This window comes from Eimeria mitis, genomic scaffold (assembly GCF_000499745.2).
Source record: "Eimeria mitis Houghton genomic scaffold, Emh_scaff4779, whole genome shotgun sequence".
NCBI classification, from domain to species: domain Eukaryota; phylum Apicomplexa; class Conoidasida; order Eucoccidiorida; family Eimeriidae; genus Eimeria; species Eimeria mitis.
The window spans coordinates 1-885 of record NW_013573078.1 but is presented as its reverse complement, the minus strand read 5'-3'; the positions used below and the strand labels follow the sequence as shown (position 1 = coordinate 885).

At 56.3% G+C, this 885-nt stretch overlaps 1 protein-coding gene across 1 annotated transcript in view; it reads left to right on the top strand.

The window, feature by feature from the left end:
* The window catches only part of EMH_0077630 (uncharacterized protein), a gene marked incomplete at both ends in the record, with an annotated part of 3,199 nt that extends 2,425 nt beyond the window's left edge, over window positions 1-774 (top strand). The window contains 2 exons of the mRNA XM_013499877.1: window positions 162-296; window positions 547-774. Coding sequence (XP_013355331.1) covers window positions 162-296; window positions 547-774 — 363 coding nt within the window. The remainder of the gene's footprint in view (window positions 1-161; window positions 297-546) is intronic.
* Between the last annotated feature and the right edge of the window lie 111 nt (window positions 775-885).

Sequence of the window (885 nt, the reverse complement as noted above, 5' to 3'; positions counted from 1 at the left end):
TTTAAGAAATTGTTAGTTGCACCATAATCCTCTCCGCATCCGGCGGGGCGCCGTGGACGCTACCCCTGTCGGCAGTGGGAGATGCTTGACCTGGAGAGGACTCTGATATTTCGTGCGGTAACCAGCATAGCCAGCCTCCAGTGCACGTTCTTTGCATGCAGATGGGCGTCGCCCAGGAGGTTGGAGGGGCTGCAGGGTCGTTGAATGCGGGCGCGGAGCTGTCCGAGGAGGGAGGTGTATCACAGTTCCGTGTTCAGGACAAATCAGGCAAACAGACAATCATATCGATAAATACAGTGAGATGCATTCGTTAGTTTACTGTGCAGCTGCAACAAGACGACTTCTCTAACTAGGCACTGTTTGCAGCTAGCTTCGCACTTGCGCTTGTAGGGAGGATTGGAGGGGATAGCTGCCGGGTGGCATCTGTGGCTTCTGCCGTCAGCTTTGGCCCCTATTGTCTTAACAGGTGTACTACTCCATAGGAGCACCTGAGGGTACTAATTCTTCAGTGGGAACGGGATATATGGTTGCTGTTGCTGTGTGTAGGCCGCCGTGGAGGAACGGCTGGCTGCACTGCGGCTGCTTGGGGCTCTTGCTTCGGCTGTAGGGGCCGCTGCTCCGGTTGCGTGGGCAAAAGATTGGACTGCCGTTGCACTTGATAGTTGCTCCTCTGAATTTGCGATCGTCCGCAGTGCGGCATTTGAGGTGAGGATGCCCCTTTCACGGCCGCTTAAACCCATACAGTTTCTCCCCGGTCGACGCAGTCGAGTTTAGCAACAGCCGGGTCATCAGTTGCGGGCTTGTGAAGGGTGGCGCTCATGCAGGCGCTTCCGGGCTGTCTGACGGCTCTAGGATCCTCGCCAGAGCAGCAAGGGAAGGCAACGA